Source organism: Amblyomma mixtum, chromosome 3 (assembly GCF_055824585.1).
Source record: "Amblyomma mixtum isolate Tamu chromosome 3, ASM5582458v1, whole genome shotgun sequence".
Lineage (NCBI taxonomy): Eukaryota > Metazoa > Arthropoda > Arachnida > Ixodida > Ixodidae > Amblyomma > Amblyomma mixtum.
In genome coordinates, this window is record NC_143014.1 from 129,152,943 (window position 1) to 129,170,388 (window position 17,446).

General features: G+C 44.5%; 1 protein-coding gene across 3 annotated transcripts in view; it reads right to left on the reverse strand.

The window, feature by feature from the left end:
• Positions 1-13,591, reverse strand: part of LOC149351805 (uncharacterized) — a 48,736-nt gene extending 35,145 nt beyond the window's left edge. The window contains exons 1-6 of one of the 3 annotated variants that reach the window (XM_089581137.1): positions 13,246-13,591; positions 12,268-12,438; positions 8,924-9,051; positions 8,132-8,261; positions 4,394-4,462; positions 2,166-2,269 (exon numbers count right to left, since the gene is read on the reverse strand). In XM_089581137.1, the coding sequence (XP_089437263.1) occupies positions 2,166-2,269; positions 4,394-4,462; positions 8,132-8,261; positions 8,924-9,051; positions 12,268-12,402 (566 nt within the window). In that variant the 5' untranslated portion in view covers positions 12,403-12,438; positions 13,246-13,591. The other 2 variants (XM_089581135.1, XM_089581136.1) reach the window with 2 other exon arrangements.
• Positions 13,592-17,446: the final 3,855 nt, after the last annotated feature.

Sequence of the window (17,446 nt, forward strand, 5' to 3'; positions counted from 1 at the left end):
TTCGCTTGTATACCTCATTTTTTATGCTCTCCCAAAGCTTCACAGCTCAAATCAACCGGGAAGTACTCTAAATAAAATTGTTTCGTGAAACGCAGCAGCTGCGCATTGTGGGGAAACGCTTGAAAAATGGGTGTTTTTCTCAGTTACGGTTTTCTGCCTAGATACTCACCTTGTGAAGCAGATTTCTTCACAGCTGTTTTATCTACCGTATTTACTCGCATAATAGGCGCACTTTTTTTCCAGAAAATCCGGCTCAAAGTTCGGGGTGCGCCTATTACGCGGGGTAAAATTTCCGGAAATTTTTCGACTCTCAAAATTGAACACACCGCGTAAACGCACTCGTGTACGGGCCGCTCCCCGTTTTCGCGAAGAAAATGTTAAAAACAAAAAGGTCCGTGTATCGGCCGCACCGAAACTTTCGGAATACACGCGCCGAGGCCTCCGCGATCGGCTCCAGCTGCGCGCAACGGGCGCTTGATCGCGGAGGCCACACACGCGCACAGGAGCTTCCAGACGCCGCCCACGGAGGGCGCCCAAGGCCAAGCTCATCATCGTTTTCCTTCGCCGCGAGCTTTCGCTATCTATATCGCCATCAGCATCTCCAGCTCGTTTTTTTTTTTTTTGTTGTTGCTGTCAAGTGCCGGGATTTGCGGTAGCGAGATAGTTATCGTGGTTTATGGCTTTGCCGCGGAGCTTTGATGTTTTAGCTCTACGGGCAAGCACCTTAACAGCTACACGGCTGGGAGTTTGCTCTCCAACGCGGCAAGCGTGCGGCAGGTCGGAAAATACGACGTGGCCGAGAAGTGCGGCAGTTGCGACTGCGGCGTCCCTAAATTTTCGTACACGACTCCAAGCGCCGAGGTTTTCGCGGGCCTAAGTCGGGAACGTTTCCGGCTGGAGATGAAGCTTTCCAAACAGACGTTTAAAGTGAGCATCCCTGAAAACTGTGTGCGGCTGTTCTACGCGATGTCGTTGTACGTGCTGTGGGTCCGCAGCAGCTGCTGCTAAATAAAGATTGGGAAGCGGGGGGTGGTGAGGCGTCGGCTTGCAATCGTGTAAATACAGTATTGATCACAGTGCCAAGTTCGGGGTGCGCCTATTATGCGCGGAAATAAAAAAATCTGATTTTTCGCGCCCTAACTAGGGGTGCGCCTATTATGCGAGTGCGCCTATTACGCGAGTAAATACGGTATTTTTACCCTGCCTGCTTTGATGCACTGCTAGTACCGTAGTGCAGGACATTCTTTGTTTTTCAAATTTGTGAATTTTAAATTTCTTATGAAATTTTCTTCTCACTCTAGATATGTCAACGGACACCGCATCACAAAAAATTCAAAACCAAAATTAGTGCTTTGTGGAAAAAAAAATTCTAAGAATATCTTTCTCTCTAGCATGCCAGTAGGAATGCAATGAATGTTAAACCAGCCTTGCGCCACATTTTCCTAACACTGCACCCTTTTCAAAAAATTCAGAGGAAAAATTTTGATTAGAAAACAATCTTCTGGCGATATAACAGTGAAATTTTGTGAGAGTAGTCACAAAATTATTTCTAATATGCTAAAAAATCTCATGTTAATATATCAAGAAATAAAATTTTTGGTGAAAGCCACGTTCTCCCTTAGAATGTAGCTGTTAACGTTTCGCCAATAGTGTTTATTAAGACCATTACAAGAGTAAATACGATTTCGCTTAATGGTCAGTAAAAAATTTTTGGAACGCCCAATATATAACATTATTCCAAGACTGAATTAATGAAAAATTTCTGCTTTATAATTACTAATTCAAAAGACCTGCACACTTAACGAATTTTGTAGCTCATTCAGCATTGGGCCCCTGGTTAAATATAACCAGGCATCCCAAAAACTTCAGTCAAAAGTGCCTGCTGCCAATGCACATGCGCTTAACCTTTTGGCAACCTTCAAAAATTACCACAATGTGCAGATCCCCCCAAATCATGCTGATACTATGCACAGTAGTACCTTGCTGAATCTGCCAAACTACAACTGAACATAATCACATCAAGCACCCTGATAATGACGGTGCTAAATTTGCAAGCACAATCTACATTCAAATACGAGGCCTGCTGTACTACCAGCATAAAACTGGAGATATTCTTTCAGTACAGTGCTTCCAGTACCACTCGGAGCTGCACAATTATAACATACCTTTCTTGTTCAGATATGGCATCAGGGTACCTTTCAAAACGCTTAAAAAACTCGGACTTCTCAGCAGGACCCTCAAACGAGTTCAGCCTGTCCAAAACACCTTTCTGGAGAAAAAGAAGAAATGCAAAAGGTTACTTAGTCCCCTAGCACTATCATAGCATGCAGACAAATTATACAACAGCATGCAGACAAATTATACAACACTAAACATTAGGCTTCCTTCCTGTTCTAATGAACTACATTCGCACTTCTCATTGTTCATGCTAGATGCACACTCTCCATTTGTAATCAAGATAACATTCTGTTGATCACTGGGTCTTCACATGCCGGTTGCCCCAGCTAAAGGTAAACAAGCTTTTAAAAAAGACGGAGTGCCCTGGCCCAGTGAAAATAACCGAGGGCTGAGAGTCACGTGGACTAGTCTAAAGTAATTTTTTTCCACAGTTAATTCGACAGGACTAATTAGCTACCTTTTCAATTACTGGCTGGATGATATGTTGGTCAGGTACATTTTTACATAAAGTAGCTTTTTTAAAGGGCCTTAAAAAATACAAAAGCTTCCACAAGACAGCGGTGCTGCTTCAGCATCCCAAGAGAACAAAATCTGCTTTTCTTTGCAGTGCTCGCCCCGACAAGGTGCTGAGTGTGCGCTGGGCACGAGATATGTGCCAGCAGTTGTCACATGGTAGCTTCTTCTTAATACCAGTGAATAAAACTGCGTAAATGTCACCTTGGTGCAAGCATTTATCCGACTGTTTCTCATAACAATTAAAAAAACCTGAACTGACACTTTAAAAAAAAATGTTAATTAGTCATTACTAATTATTTAGTTTTGGAGAATAAAAATACTGCAGACTAGGCCGTGCGACTCTCAGCGGCCCTCAGTTGGTTTCAATAGGCTAGGACACATCATCTTTTTTAAAAGTTTGGCTTCTTTTAGCTGGGGCACCTAGTTTACACATTAGTGTTCAAAATATCATTAAGTTCGCTTAGAAAGCTCATATAACAGGCATGATTAGCAATTTAACTACATGCTGCAATGCCTTTAAAATAACTATGCCAAATAACCTTTAACTCAGGTGTGCTGCATCTATCTTCCCTGTTCCCTGGCAAAGCCAGATATTAGAGGAGAATGTTTTTAGCTTGTCTTGTGCAGGCTGTATACTCGTATTTCACCTTCCTTACTAACTATATTATTGCCCTTGCCTTCACAATTAACTTGTTCTCTCTCTGTGGCACACCTCAAACAGGTCAGATCATATAAAGGCAGTATTTCACTAAGCAGAACTAATTCTTTCTCGCAGCCTTACTTGTCATGTATTCTGGATGAGTAAAATCACTTTTGCCAATAAGTAATAAACATCCAAGCCTTCAAGGACTTCACAAATGAACTAACACATCATAACTAGAGATAGTTTATTTGGTGCATTCTCTCTACGTGATTTTAAATAAGCAATTAAAAATTAAAATGCACAGTCAACAGCCAGCTGCTGATTTTAGACATGCCTCACACGTCCAGCTGATTTTGACAGCATCGTCAGCTACTCATAAAAGTTGGCATACAATACCAAATGGCATTTTAGATGTCCTCGCATTCGCTACCTTCCAAGCCTGGTTTGTAATAAGACTGCCTTCGACATCCCCCGCCAACCAAGTACTCACGGTGCATCAGCAGGATGGGTTTTACAGTTAGTAAAAGTAACCACTCAGCAGCTATTGTCAGCTAGGTTTTTCAAGCATAGCTCTCAGTATACCTGTGCTAACTTTAGATTCTGACAGGTTTTTCAGTTTCTGGTTGGTTGGATTACTGAAAACTATTACAACATACTTCTAGCCCAGCAAACTGACCAAACAAACCTCAGAGAACAGCCCATCCAAATATGACAGCATGACAATTCTCACTCACTACTACTGTACTGATAAACTGCAAACATACACCATCTTTCATGTCTGAGAAAACTAGGTGGTTTCCCTGAAACATCAATGAACTTTATTAACAGCTGACCGTCCACGACAATCTCCGACTTCCCAGCTGACAGGTCAGAAAAAAGTTTCAGGAATCCGGTTTTCACAGACATTGTAACGCTGCATTGGAGCCTTGTATCATCTGTTTGGACCTTGCACAACCAAACTGAGACATTTTCATTCCATACAGCTTGCTGGCCAGCGTGTGGCCAGCTCTGTTACAAAAGAAACACAAGTGCTTAGCAAAAACATGGCAAACTCACCATGGACACGGCATGCATTGTCTTCTTCAGCCTTATGCCTTCCTTCATCAGTTCTACAATCTCTTCAAGCTAAAAAGGAAAAAGAGGATTCCCTTAAATGATCTCACCGGCAAGAGGTCTGGCACTACGCAGCCATTTGGTAACATTGTACACCAAGCCTATAAGCCTGCAAGCCTGCAAGTAGGTGGCATGGATGCTCGCCTTGCTGGCCGGCTGCATGCAGTGATCCCCATAAGTGCAATATGAGAATTCAAAGAATGATGATATTAACCAAGTCTGCAAGAGTGTGGAACACACAAGGAGCCACTGGAGATGGACAAAGGCACTGGTGTGAGTTACGTGGAAAATAGTATGACCTGAGAAAGTGGCTGGCAAAGGAAAAAAAACATAATTTGTGCAAAAAAAAAAATAAAAAAGACATTTGCCTATTGCTCTAAAATCACTAACATTCACAATGTAAAACCTGCGCTGGTAAAAGAGGCACTGCTATACAAAAATGACTGAGACAAGGACTTTAAAATATGCGCAGTGGAAATTGGTGTTGAGAAAGCAAACTGGACCACAACCAATAATTTCGTCAGTCATGCGACACATGTCAAAGTGAATACAAGGCCACACGGAAACATTCTGCAGCACAGTCACTTTTCCAAACTTGTGCCATGAAACCTTCAGTACTCACCCTAAACTGCAGAGACAAGCAAAGTTAGAAATGCAATACATCACATTAGTAAGGCTACTCCACTGAGTCCGTGCTGAGAAATAACAGCAAGAAAATGTGTACATTTCAAAGGATGCAAGACAGGCCTACTCAAGCAGAAATCATATGAGCTGTTTGTACCAATCATGCAGTTTCAGTGCACTCACCACACTGACATGGACAAGCTAGAGCAGAGAAGAAATTCCCACCACTGTTTCAAGGTGCAAAATGTAGCCACTAACAACACAGCTTGGTTCTGCACAAAGATGGTTAAAGGTGCACTGAAGAGGAATCTGAACTCGTCCTCGAGCATCGTTAGCCTGCTAACAATAACTTCACGCATCGATTTCTGAACCTTCCGCGTAGCTTATGGGCACGCTGTGTATCTGGCTTGTAGTCAAAGCCTGGTTTCCTATCAATAAACTTCAGTTGTGAGTCAGCGCTCGTCCTGTGTTTCTTTCGTCGTTGTCTTTTGCACTGTTACCCTGAAGGATGTATTACCAACTCGCCCATTTAGCAATTGTACTGAAGTAAAGGTGCCTGGTGCACTGCTACAGATCAAAGAAATGCATATGAACAACCAATGCCCAGATATGATGGCATTGCCATCCATGCCATCAGCGTACTGAATGCCCATGTCAGTGACAACAATGCAAACACCAAAGATGCTGAGAATTTAAGTGCTTGCTGGTCACTTAACCCCATGTCATTGTGATGATAATGATGAATGCGATGGCTGGCAGCGACACTGGCAGAACTTGGCCCCAGCACAACAGAACTGGAGGCATTAACGTGTGCTATTCAGCAACTGAAATAATGATGAATGCGGTGGCTCGCGGCAACACTGGCAGAAATGGGCCCCAGCGCAACAGAACTGGAGGCATTAACTGCATTACAGCGTGTGCTATTCAGCAACTGGACTGGGGGGCCACGTGAGCTAGGGGGAAACATATATACAGTACTCTACCCCTGCTCTGCACCTGAGCAGATGCCAAATGTCATGAAAATGGCCAACATTCCTAGTACAGCTAGTGCAGTAAAACTGTCCATCAGCCAAGCTCCAAAATACAGATATGATATGTCATGGAGCCCTCCCTGAGTGGAGGACCAGTGGTGGAAGAGGCAGTTCCATTGCTACCTCAGCTGTCCTGCATTAGAGGAGTGTAGGCACCTAAATTTGATGGCATGAATTCTTCTCTACAATGATGCGGAAGACACTACTATGCATGAAGCACCATGTGGTATTTGCCTACGACCACTAAATAATTTATAATCAAATTTTTCTCTCATGCTGCGCCGGTTTTGGTTTCAACCGCCGAACGATGGCTGTGACATCAAAGTGTGGTTATATGTCACATGAGGCATGGAAAAATGTCGATATAATCGCTGCTTCATCGTTTTAATTCACTACAGTGCTGAAGCCAGCCTTTCTCAAGAGCCGGAATGACAAGGAATATAGAAGCAGGTATTATATAGCAGTTTTTTCATGCCTCATACGACCTATAACCACACTTTGACATCATGGTCATTTTTCGGCTGTTGAAACCGAAACTGACACTGCAAGAGAAAGAAATTTGAGTATAAATTCTTTAGCGGTCGTAGGAGAATACCACGTAGTAATCCATGTATAATAATGCCTGATGCATCATTACAAACAAGATAACGCGCACCCAAAAGTGTAAATACTCCTTTAATGGAATAAGCTTCAGTAGAATCAGGGATGTAAACTGAAAAGCCTACACAATGAGCTGTCCTAACGTCAACATGAAGGACACTTGGGGCTAAATAAATGTAAAGCACATGCAAGGCGCCTCTACCACAGGTTCACTGACTTACAAACATTGACACGACACCAAGAAAAGGCTGGCCTCTGCTATGTCAAGAAGGCATCATGAAATCCCAGCAGGAGGGAAGATGAGCACCTAAAGCTTGCAGATGCAACAAAGTTTCATGCTCAAACACAGTTTGCACCAAGTAGGGCCAATACTACCACTGTAACAAGTAATACCTCTTGAAAACATGCAAACCTTTTGAGTCAAGCATGACTTTGTCTCGTAGTGCCATCAAGCAAGGAGCACACCCAGCTGCCATTCCACCATAAGAGGTGGTGAACTAAGTCCGAACAAGTCATGCCCAACTGGCAACACCGCCTCTCGCCAGGTCACACTTGGAACTGGTTCAAAACCTAACCTAGCCCCTTAGTGTGCCTCCTGCGACAGACTATCCCATTTAATCACTACAGTGTTCCACAAAGGCTACCAGACCTCCAAGTAACCAGAGTGACTCTGTGACCCTCATGCTCTGAGCAGCACAGGGAAGATGCACTGATTTTCTGGGGAGGGGCCCATTACTATGTGGTAGGCTTGCAGCAGTGCATATAAAGCTTATATAAGTGGTGTCTCCTAATAAATCCTCCTTTTTTGTGAACACTAATGTCGCATGTCTACCAATTAAACCTAAGATACACTTTTCTTTTGTGTTGTGTTGTGTTTTGTGGTGCATAAGCAACTGAGGCAGCTTTTCTTTTGTGTTTCATCAATGCTTCATCTATAGAAGTCAGTACTATGACCATGGAATCACTTCAGTAGTGTGGCTCAAGTATCCCTGCAAATTAAGATTAATTTATGCTACAGGCATAGTGTGGAGGACGAAAAGCTGGGCAAGTTGGCTAGAATTCATTCTGCAACAATGCGAAAGACGGAGAAAAAGAATGAGGCAAAGAACGAGACAAAGAGCAGGCACACTGTGCTTGTAAGGCATGACCCGCTAAAATCTGCAGAAGCATTTCCAAACACTGTGTGTTGCAATAAAAACACCTGCTTGGGGATGCACACATGGCGCCTAAGTGACTTTCATTTATACACATCTGCTATTCTTGCCCCATGGCACAGAATAACAATAAGTCAGCCTTCATGTTAATTAATTCACTCTACTAACAATATTACTTATATTAGCAATACAATATTAGCCATATTATCACTGACAGTAATATGATTTAAAAGAAACAGATTGTGATAAACAGGCAAAAGTGCATGTCCAACCTGTTTCGGAAGTTTCTCGTATCTGGACAGCAATTTTCTGAAGTCATCTACAGTATTGAACACCATGTAGTCGATGGTTTGAAAAATGTCCACATGGACTCCTTCGATGAAACTGATCGGGTACAGGTGGCTGTTTGAAAATAACCAACAGAAATTTCAAGGTTAATGACAACAATGGATACTGTTGTCCACAGCCCCAATTCTGAGCTCTACATTAATGCCTGAAGAGCACATTGCAGATCAAAACCCTGTTCAAAAACAACATGTGCAAATTTTGTATGTATTAGGCAAGTGTGAGAAATAATACATTGACACTTATCAACATTGAAATTCGGGCTTGTTGGTTTATACTTTGGAGCAATAGCACAAACATGACAAGGGACCAAATGTGTGTCTACTCGTTCTTGGTCCCTTGTCCTGTTTGCGCTATTGCTACGAAGACACTTATCACCTCTTACGTACAAAGTGAGGTCCTCGGCAATATTAAATGGCACGTGATGTGAATCAACCATGTTTCCAGATTGCTGTATTTTAACCTACCATGAATGCTCGTGCTTCTTTCTCGAGAAATTCCAGAGACTAAAACACATACTGATGAGAAGCATGCACCCGCGCAAACAGTACACTCTGAAACCAAGCTGCTTTCAGAAATGTGTTTTGAGCCACAAAACAGTAAGTGGTTGTCAGAAAGTGCACACTAAGTTATGAGGACTGTATTTAGCATAAAAGACCCTCTAGAAAAATAAATAAAACCAAATGTAGACAACAGAGAGGCAAGGGGTTATAGAGTACCCATCAGTGTCAAGACCACGAAGGTAGCCCTCCAATCCAGCAGTCAGTATGTTTAGGCTTGACGTCAACCACTGGTCCTCTGTCTTGGGCAGTTCTTTTGCTTTCTTGAGAAAGTACTGTACTTTTCCCTGCACCACAAAAAAAAGCAATTAACGATTACGATATTGTAACGGCGGCCTACTGGTTTCAGCATCCAAGTCGCTAGCAGTTGGTACGAGGATTCGATCCCCGGTGCCATCAGATGCCCACCAGTTTTCCCAATGGGTGCAAGTTTACCCCTGGACGCGTGCTCGGCTTTGCTGGGGTGAAATGGTTGGGAAAATGGGTCTTTTGACTGCCGTATGCAAAGAGCCATGAGTGCATTGCCACTGCTGGGAACTATACTGAAAGTGCATGTGCTCTTGGGACAGAGGACATTGCAAAGTTTCATTTGAATGAAACACCTTTCAATTCCATGACAAAAGAAAGTTACAGCCCAGGAGGCAAAGCTTATTAAATGGCCTTTATAATAGCCCAAAAGTAGGAACCTTTGTGAAAACATTCATTTCTTCTACAATGATTGCGCAATGATGTACAATGGGCAGCAAAAGAGCGAAAGTTTACAGGACGCAGGTGTGTGCAAGAAAATTTATTTTGCTGCCGTCACTGTCCTAAGGAATTTGGGTGCCATCACTGCAATAAAGAAGAAGCTGTAGATCTATGTATGTACACGTGTGCACGAGAAAAGATGAAACAACAAAACAGGCTGGTTTCACTCCTGTCTACTCTCTCTGTCTTACGTCTGCTATTCTGACTTGCGCAGTCGTGCAAGCAATATGTCTGAAATGCCTTCAGGTACGACAGGGAACGAATGCTGCTTCTTGCTGGTATCAATACCAGAAAACCAATACTAGCCCACATGTCACTTTAGGATGTCAAACTCCACATACCACCAGTACCAGATGACTGGGTTGTGAGCCAGTGCTTTAATAAATTTATTCCCAGGTACACACCTCCAGTAAGCACTTGCTGCTGATTATAAAATGAGAAATATCTCCCTTTTACCTGCCAGGCAAGTAGCGTGATAGCCACAATAAAACATGTGGAATACAGTATAGTGCTAGCACTGTGCATAAGTGTACATATTCTGCAAGATGCTTAATAAGCATGGGATCATGCTCATATCCCACCTTCCACCTTGGCCGAGTACATAAATGCAAGAATTTCACCAATGCATCATAATGTGGGCAGCCCCTGTCACAGGCATAACTGAACATAGTTTTCAAGCAAAAGAATGCCTGGTGTTTACAGCTGTATGCATTGATGCAATATAACCTCACTGCTGCAAGTTAAATGCCTTCAATACAAGGTCTCAGCTTTACAACACAGCTTTCAGTTCACATGCACTGAATTCACATTTTGCAGTTTTATACCAAGAAGGCAACAGTGTTTCAAACAAAACCAAAGAAAGCTTAAAGCAGGGCTCTCAAACATGCAGCACATGGAATGCATGTGGCCCCCAAAGCCTCGTCCTGCATCCTGCTAGGCCTAATGATTTCAGCGTCTGTCCTCGAAAAATGTTGCTACCTTTTGTTTTTTCACTCTCTGACAGCCTACAATAGCAAATAATTCCTCAATGCCCAGTCACCTCTACTTACATTAACAGTTAGCTATCTGTGAGAAAAACCTAGAAATTTCGAATAGAAAAGAAAAAAAAGAAAACAACAAAAAACCAGTTTTTTTTCACAAGCGGCCTTCTTCGTCACAGCTTCTGACTTGTTCCCTTTGATTTTTGTGCTTCACTTCACTTTTGAGTACTTTAATTACTTACAAACTTTTTTAACTTTTTTCTTTTGTCTTAGACTTGTCTCTCCTCTTCCCTTTTCAGTTACTGGCCCAGGGGAGACTAAAGTCTGCCAATGCAGCCCACGTAGAAAGATGAGTTTGAGGTCACTGGTGTTAAGGAATTATATTCTTCTCTCGTTGCTACTGTTGTGGTGGAAAAGTAATTACTGCTACTTGCTGTTACTTATTCAGATTTAAAACTAATTAAAAGAAGAAAAAATTGGAGAGACACTTTAAAAGTTCCGCCTTAAGGGTAATATGTACGCAATAGCATGGGTTAATAATGCCTATTATGCGGAATTGGTAATTCTGGACTCTACATTCATAGATCCCTGGATGTCCTCACACCACTCCAGGCGCAGTGAAGCGAGCGGCTAAGCGATCCGCCACTGCCCTGCGACGGCAGGTGCTACCACAGGTGGGGCTTGTGCGACCCAGGTTGCTCTTTCCGAGCAACCTGGGTACTTTCCGAGCACCTGCCGTGACGTCTGACCAGAGCCCCCGCAGCTCTCCCGAAGGTCATGTTGCACACATGGCGATACCCGGCTTTACCTAGCAGAGTGAAGCTATCGCTTCAAAAATAGAAAGCCACTGGCTGGGAGCAAACCCATGACCTCTGCATTTTGAGTGCAAGGCTGTACCAACTGCATTCCATGTGCATGTTGCATGCTCCATGCGACATGCAAATGGCACAGCACCACACACAAAATGTGACGGTCACGCATTTAGTTCCAACAGTAGCATGTTATCTCTTCTCCTGTCATAATTTATAGGCAGAAAACAAATGCAACACAAACAAAGTAAGGAGGGGCAAGTGAGTGCCAGCTAATAAGCATCGCTGTGCTTTTTGGCAGAGCACAAGGAGCACTCAAGACCTTCCCTTGTGCATGCTCACGTTTTTGAGCTTCCAGATGAGTACTTTCTCACTAATGCATAAAAATTTTGTTTCTTCCAAGTGCTGTGCACTGTCCAAGAAGCCTGTGACACTGAAATGCTGCCCCTACTGTGTTCTCACATCCTCACCCGACCTCAGATTATTGCGATATGCTTATGCAGTACTGTCCTTAAGTCTCCTGCAGTCTATGGCCAAAAAAAAACATTACTACCACACTGTGCAGTAGGATGGCTAGAGTTCAATACTGTAAGTGCGTGCAAATGCACGACTTGCAACTTCATTTTAAAGCCCATTTATTTCAAAATGGACAACCTTAAATGTCTAATTAAACATATAGTGGTGGCAAGCCAGTCCACCTAAGAATGGCCTCAGCTTTGATCCCAGTGATCACTTTGTCGCAGCCTGTTACTTCGATACACAATGATTTGCTGAGCTGTTTTTGGCAGACCCTCCCACAGAAGGGTGCTGCCTAATTCAGCTAGACAGAATCCTAAACATAGACATGTCGAGAAGCCACCCTGCCCAGTGATATGTGCATGTAGCTCCAGCAGCCACTAAACAGTTCAGTGCGAAATGCGACACTTAGCGTGTCTAGGCTGCAGCGAACGGACAACGAGACACTCACCCTCCTGTCTCGAAACGACTGTAATGAGTACGACTCCAACAGGTGGTCGTAGCCGTGGAAGCCGACCATGGTGGCGAACTCAGGGCTGTCCTCCAGTCTCCACAGCCAAAACTCTTCGAAAAGCCGCGCTGCCATTGCCTCCGGATGATCCGAGTAGAACCCAACGATTGCCTGGACCATCAACGGAGCGTGAAAAGCCAGTGAATCGACGGCCAGGCCCGAAGAAAAAAATATAGACGGGTAACGGAATCGGCTGTGAAACTGTGTCACTTCCCGCCAAGAGTAGGCTGCGACATCAGTAACCTGAACTGGCACACGATTACCATGCGCACGAAAGTAGCATGCCACCGATCGGAAAATCACCGCGGAATGCTTATGCACAGCGCAGCTAGTCCGACGACCGACTTCTCGTTACAGTAATTCACAAGCTGCGACCTGTACAGCGTATATACGTACTATTCTCCTAAAGATTGGTCGCAATAAACTTCACCAAAAGTTATGCCATGCGCAGGGGCAAGAGCTCTTCGTGCGATACGATGGCCTTCTTTACGTTAGCCGGTAACCGTTTATAGCCGCGACAAACAAACAGCTGACAGTCACGCGGTTTGGCCTCACGTGCTGCAACACACCTTGTAAACATATGGCGAAATTGTGGCCAACATTAGACCACAAGCCGCCGCAAATACCGCTGGCATAAACGCCGGCATATTGCTCGAATTATATTAACTCTATGGCTCGAATAATCAAAAGCACGTGTCACAGTCACTCCATAACCGTTTACATGTTCACCGACTTCCTGGCTTGATCAGCACTGTAAATGGCCAGTTCGACTCATTATGAAAAAAAAAAAAATAGCGGCGTTACGTTTTTTCCTATCGGCTTCGCGGTAGGCTGCAAGGCTTTTTGGTACTTCGTCTTTTTTGCAGCAATCAAAGTCGTTAAATGCAGAAAATGAATCAAGCGTCAAAATGTACGCACGGTTTCGGCGGGCAGCGCGTTTGGAAGCAACTGCGGTATGACTGCGGTTAATCCGTTTCTTATCTCCTTGCACCAGCCAGCCCACTGGGAAATCGCGCTAGCGGGTGCAAGGGGATTGACCACGACGTCATGTCAATCGGTCGACGCTGTTGGCTGGAGGGCCTCCTTTGAGGGGCATTCGCCACTTCGCTCTTTGCATATTTGGTGGCCGAACTTTAAAAATTCCCCTTCGAAAACCGCAAAAATCGCACACATAGTAGCCTATCATAGTCCACGTTCTTTAAGACGTTAGTTAATATCGGCACTTTCCTGGATTGTCTGTAATTGATGAGAAACTGTAGTCACTGTAGTCGGCAGCGAGTGCAGTTTTTGGAAGGCTAGCCAAGCAGCCGATTTAACAGGCTGCGCTACCTGCCGGACAAAGAATCAACTAACTGCCGGCTCGGTGGGTGAGCGTTTAGGTGAGCGAGTTGCGCGATTGCTTTGAAAATGTTGTTTCATCTGCTTTTTTAAATTAGATCCACAAAGAAGAGTAATCACTTCTTTCACTGAAAAAATGCGGCAGTAAGCTTCAAAGCAGTCGCGCAACTCATCCATCCGCCGAGCCGGGCAGTCGGTTGCTTCTTATCCTGCAGGTTTCGCAGCCTGTCAGATCAGCTAGGGGCTCGGGTCAATTATGTACTTGGATGGCTGCAACAGTTTCTCGTTAATTATGGACAATCCAGGCAAGCGCCAATGTTAAACTATTTCTCAGAGATCGCAGATCATAATATATGCTATTATGTATGTGATGTTTGCGTCTGAATAGGCGTGTAATTTGCGCAGAGGATTTTTTTTTTTCAAGGCCGCCGGCAGCCGGGAGAATCGCCCCGCCACTCGCCTCCGATTGGTTACTTAATTGAGGGCAATTTGCCTGCTATTTTAGAGCGACAACTCTACTAGATGCAGAAGTCGATCTCCGTGTTGGTGCGATCCTTGACCTTGATAAGCCAGCATAGCAACAGAAACACTTCAATTTATGTCAAACTACGCCCATGGCCACCAACGATTCACCATGGTGGCATCACCTTGGCCTTTTGACCATGAACCTTACCTTTGACTTTGATTGAATGCTTGCAGTCAGTGACGACATCGTTAGTGATCTTGTGCAAGCAAGAGTTTAACCGTGCAACTGTCTAGCCAGGCCAGAGCTATATCGCTCGACCTTTGGGTGTGACCGTGATTAAACCGCTGCCGCTTATTTTCGCTGTCTCTGAGTCATCCGACTTTGTTTAGCAGCAGCAACAGCTGTTATTTGAAATTCCGGCCACTAGAATGAGATCGGCATTTCCCAGTGTTCAGCTGCGTAGCTTGACTTGAGAGTAAAGCCTCCGTCATCTTCGTCGCCTATCTGCTCCGGATATCTTCGGAGACCATTGATACTACTGACGCAGCTTGACACAACCGGAAACGTAGCAGGGAGCGGTAATTCTTCCGGAAAGACAAGGACAAACGAAGAAGTGGACAGGACGGGCGCTGACTACCAACCCATTTATTCAGAGAAAAGAGCAGCTAATGCCATCCAAGACCCACGTGACCAGATAAAGCAGCAGGCGTGTGAACACTAACAGATGCACATCGTTGCACACAACATCAAAGAAACAGCCCATCGAGGCTACACAACGTCACCCTCGTACCAAAAAAACTAAATGACTAAATGACCAGGAAGAACCAAAAGAAACCAGGATACAAAAGAATTATCGACTTTTGCTGCCCACGCAGCGCGAGGCAATTGACAGAAACAAACAACAAAAGCCAAAACCAAAACAATAACTAAGACACCCCAAACCGCGCCAAAAGTCGAAGCAAAGCAGTGTCAAAGAAGCACAACGCAACAAAACAAAACGCTACGCGAAAGCTGTGTCAAATGCTAAAAGCCATACAGAGTCAAAGAAAAAGTTAAAAGGTTCTAAAGAACAACACTTACAGCAAATGTCATGCAAAACAGAGACGTAATTATAGTGGACCTAGAAAACGCAACTCCTTGTCTGAAAGTAAAATTGAAGGGCTGTTGACGCACTTGTCTCCTGCTTTGGCGATCAACCGTGCCTCAATAATGACCCTTTCTATTTCGGTCCTCGCACGTGCTCTGATATAAGCGTGCGCGTGAAGAATGGTTCGCACCCTTTGCAAATCTTGCAATGGTCTTCCAGGTGCCTGCCGTTTTTGTTACGTACAGTCATGAAATTTATGAGCGTGAACACGAGAGCGCGTTTCAGATAGCCTCGAGCCCTACTTGTGGCGATACGCGGCGGCTGTTTTTAGCAACGTGGTGGAAATGGTTATGCCGCCTTGCCTGCTTCCAGCGAGCCGAAGGACACACCTCCCTTTTCACTTTGTTTATGAAAGCGGCCGCCGCGTATCACCTCGAGTAGGGTTCGAGGCTATCTGCCACGCGCTGCCGTGTTCACGCTCATAAATTTCGTGACTGTACCTTCCGGCGGTTCTCAAGTAGTCTCTCGTTGGGCCACCTGCAGGTTTACCCGATATACACGCTCCCACACTTCAAAGGTATATATATAGAGAGAAACTCTTTAATGAAATACAGAGAATTTAGCCGGTGTTTAAAAATTGCTGGCATATGCTACTCTGCGTAGGGAGGGGAATTTGGGAGATATAGACAGAAGGAGAGCAGTGTGGAAAAGGTAAAAAAAAAAGAAAAAAGAAAACGAAGATAAAATGCGGCCATGAAATGGGTACTAAGGATGCAACGGCGAGTATTGATGTAACCTATGGAATGATGGAGTGTATAGTCCGACAAATTGGCTGACGAAGTTCACTGCATGAAGAATGCATGAAGGTAACGTGCAAGTGAATTTAAAGCTTATCGAGATGTCCAATGTCTTTTAAATATGTAAATAGAACGTTCATTGCAAGTCTCTGTTGCTTAAGGCAGGCTAAGGGACCTAAAACTTTGTCCATTGTTAGGGGCACTGGGCAGAGCTTCTGCATGCAGTGTTCATAGTACGCACGCTCGTTAGCATACGCAGGGCACTCAAGCACGATATGTTCCACAGTTTCTATCGAGGCACAGTTGTCACGATGCGGACTGTTCATTTGTCCAAAACGGTATCGCAAGAAGTCGGTGATAAAGTGTTTCCAGATGGCAAGGAATTCTGGGTGAGAGTCTTGATCTAAGATGTGGGTCGATTCAGTGAAGAAATTGGTACTGATGTGTCGGCAAACTCCAACGCCGATACGTTTCTTCGGAAGCAAATCTTTTAGCCATTTGGGACGCATCAGATTTCGTGAAAAAAGTTCGAATGTATCTCCGATGTTGATGGCCCTTACGGGCCGCTTCATCTGCTTTTTCATTAGCCGGAATGCCACAGTGAGCAGCAAGCAGGTACCCACTGAAATGTTATGCAGTGGCCTGCGGCAATAGCTAAATGATGTAGATACCCGATGTCCAGGGAAACTGGCTGGTGATTCGTTTTCTTCAGCAGGTTGGCCAGATGCTTTTGAATCGGTGAAGATAACCCAACTGCCGGCGGTTCGGCGCAGGATGTAAGAAACAGCTTATGCCGTGAAGCTCAGCTGTCGTAGAGGATGTCCTCCGCTGCAGCCGGTATGAAAGGGCATGGTCTGTTGAGGGCACAGAAGAAGAGGTTTCTTTAGTTAGAGGCACAAGAAGAGGTTTCTTTAGTAGTTGAACCATCGGTGAAGATATGGGTGTGCTGCGTATATTCCTCGGTTAAGTAGGCGAGAGTAGCTTGCAGAAGCGCTGCCTGTGGCATGCGGCTCTTTGCATTCCCACCTGGAACAAACTTCTTCACCTTTAGAGGAGAGAGTGTCCATGGAGGAAAGGCCAGAGGTAGTAGTTTCTGGCTGATCAATATAGTAGGGAGGGGCAGGAGCTGCACTGCCTGGCCAAAGCTAGAGTTGCTGTGAGTTAGGTGGACACTGTGTAGGAAGTGCTTCTTCCCTTGCAGGACATGGCGGAGATGGGTACGCATAGTTTCCTGGGCGGCAATCACCTCTGGTGGGAGACATCCTGCCTCCGCAACTGTTCCTGATGCAGAGGAACCCTTTGGGAGGCCAAGGCATATTCGCAGGCAGTTGTTTCGTGCGGCAACGAGAGTCTTATTGCTTGGTGTAGATAATCTTTGAAGCACTGGTAGACAGTAGCGCAAGGTTCCTTCAACGTACGCTTTTTCAAGCT